The sequence below is a fragment of the Sinocyclocheilus anshuiensis genome, unplaced genomic scaffold (genome assembly GCF_001515605.1).
Source record: "Sinocyclocheilus anshuiensis isolate Anshui unplaced genomic scaffold, SAMN03320099.WGS_v1.1 scaffold2563, whole genome shotgun sequence".
NCBI lineage: Eukaryota > Metazoa > Chordata > Actinopteri > Cypriniformes > Cyprinidae > Sinocyclocheilus > Sinocyclocheilus anshuiensis.
The window spans coordinates 38,325-40,963 of NW_015558705.1; the positions used below are offsets into that span (position 1 = coordinate 38,325).

Here is a 2,639-nt window from a genome sequence, read left to right on the forward strand (position 1 = left end):
GGGTTGTGAACAGCACAATAGATCTTGATGTAACAGGCACAAATGACTACAAAAGCCAGGATGTTAAAAACAAGCACACATAGGATGTAGATCTGGTCACCAAGTGTCTGAGTGTCCATGGGCAGACAAATGCTGACCTTCTGGTAGCTGCTGACCCCAATGAGAGGCATAAGAGCTAATAAGAGGCAAAAGATCCAGCCTACCAGCATGATGACTGAAGCATGGGACAGATGCAACTTACGGTCCAGTCTCATGGCGTATGTGATAGCATACCAGCGTTCCAGAGTAATAGTGGTCAGTGTGTAGACCGAAAGTTCACTAGCAAAGATGGAGAAGAACCCAGCTAGGTTGCATCCCGGACCTGTCTGCCAATCAATAGCATGATTATAGTATTCAGAACGTGTGTGGAGGTCCACGGAAGCAATCAGCAGAAGGTAAATGCCCATACACAGGTCAGCAAAGGCCAGGTGGCACATTAAAAACCTTGAAACTGACAGTTTGTAGTGGCTGGTGAGCAGTACCAACAGTACAAGCAGGTTGCCCAACACAGCAAGCAAACTGACAAACCACACAGATACCCTTAGAAAGCTGAAACCCATGATGTCCTCACACGGGTTGAACTCATCAGGAGCAGGAAAACAGGCGACCTCCTCTCCCTCCTCACACACAATGTAGTCATAGCGACTGTCAAACTCATGGCTGGTGTCTTCCTGGGGGTTCTTCAGCGTTTCGCCAAAGCCCACATCATCATCTGTGTGCCCGCCAAAGTAGGTGTGGTAGTGCAGTCTGCTGTAAAAGTCCTGGGGGTCGTAGGTGTCTCTAAAGAGGTTATCAGCTGAATCGATGCCAGGTTCCATGCTGCTGTGCAGGCCAGGAATTGTAAAAGTTCCCACAGATCTCTTCTGAAGTTGATTATACCTGGCAGTAAGGTTACATATGATGTCCTCTAAGTACCTGCCATTTAAAATGCAAAAATCCTTTTGCTTGAATGCCAGAAAATACATTTTTAAAAGGCCTTAAATCTTTTTGCATGCTCACTAAAACAACCATAATATTCAGAATTTTTAATAGAATAAGGCAACCAATTATATGACACATAGTTTAGAGTAGTATTGCAATGAATAATCAAGGCCACAAACCCTCTTTTTTTCTTCAAGTTTTTGAATGCACAGCAGTGGCTGGGGTAGGTCAGGTCTGCCGTAATCATGCGTCTGAAAGTCTTGATCGGTGGTAGTTTTTTGAGAGTCCAAACATTCCGAGCACAGAGTTCCCGAAGTGACTCCAAGCCTCTGGTTGGTAGGGAAGTGACAGCCGATTCTGATACATCACTGATGAGAAAAGAAGACAGCAGACTTTCAAAGAATGGCTAAGAAAAGTATTACCTAAAGAATAAATTTACCACCACCTGTTTGGTTTTGTCTGAAAATCATCAATCCTCCCTATAGGATTATAACCCTCAGTGTCAAAAATGTCCATTATAATATGAGCTTGTTGTTGTTTTTGTTTTAAACAGATGTTCCAAAGAGTCTATTGTGCAACATGAGTTTTAAATTAAGACGACGACAAAGAAAAAAACAAAAAAACAAAAAAAGACAATTGCAGCCTGCTTGTCTGATTTTTTAATTTTGAGATAGTTAGCCAGTGACCTCATAGCAATGATTTCACACTAAGCTGACTCCTGAGAGGGTAGCTGAGGGGCCACATTATTAACTTATTAAAGAATTATGATTTCAGCAGGCCCACATTAGCAGACCGATAAGATTACTATGGTCAACATCCTGCATTCAGATGAGAATATATTTTTGCACTTACAGGAAAATTATTAGTAACTGATGAAGATTCCTAGATTTATGAAGTCTGTTGCGAACATAAATATATAATCTTTGTCAAATCAGTTAAAAGGGTCATATGATGCGATTTCAATTTTTCCTTTCTCTTTGAAGTGTTACAAGCTCTTGGTGCATAAAGAAGATCTGTAAAGTTGCAAAGACTAACATCTCAAATCCAAAGAGATATTCTTTATAAAAGTTAAGAGTCAACCACGCCTACCTAAAACGGCTCGTTCTAACACGCCCCCACATTTCTACGTCACGATGTGGGAAGATTTGCATAATCCAAATGTTCACGCAAAGAAAGAAGGCGCAACTTTTATTCTCGCTGTAGTATTGTTGCTGTCGCCATGTCATGAAGGCACTGTGTGTTTCGTTGTGAAAGCGAAACTACTTTGTTTGGCCTTCCAAAAGAGGACGATATCCGCTTCGTCATGCCTAGAGCTGATCCGTGCTGGTCGCTGAGGAAATACATCAACTTCGCACTGTGGATCGCCGGATCAGCTTTCACCGTATACGAAGCGGAGTCCATCCCGGGGTTGTCACATGTGGTTGCCGCAAGCCCGCCGGACGCTCCTTCGTCGAATCCGCCATGTGTGACGCTGTGTTTCGTTGTGAAAGCAAAACTACTTCGTTTGGCCTTCCAAAAGAGGACAGGACTAGAAATCAGTGGTTAAGTTGTATTTACAACACTGTTCCAGAACAGTTCAACCCAAATATTCAGATGTGTGCAGCACATTTTATGGAGGACTGTTTCCTGATCCTGGTAGAGTAGACTACAATGCCGGCTGTTCTGACTCACAGACTGCA

The 2,639-nt window shown here is 42.8% G+C and overlaps 1 protein-coding gene across 1 annotated transcript in view; it reads right to left on the minus strand.

Moving 5' to 3' along the window:
• Window positions 1-2,639, minus strand: part of LOC107681439 (thyrotropin receptor-like) — a 28,527-nt gene that overhangs the window by 3,214 nt on the left and 22,674 nt on the right. Inside the window, exons 8-9 of the mRNA XM_016477744.1 lie at window positions 1,140-1,328; window positions 484-954 (exon numbers count right to left, since the gene is read on the minus strand). Of these exons, the coding sequence (XP_016333230.1) occupies window positions 484-954; window positions 1,140-1,328 (660 nt within the window). The remainder of the gene's footprint in view (window positions 1-483; window positions 955-1,139; window positions 1,329-2,639) is intronic.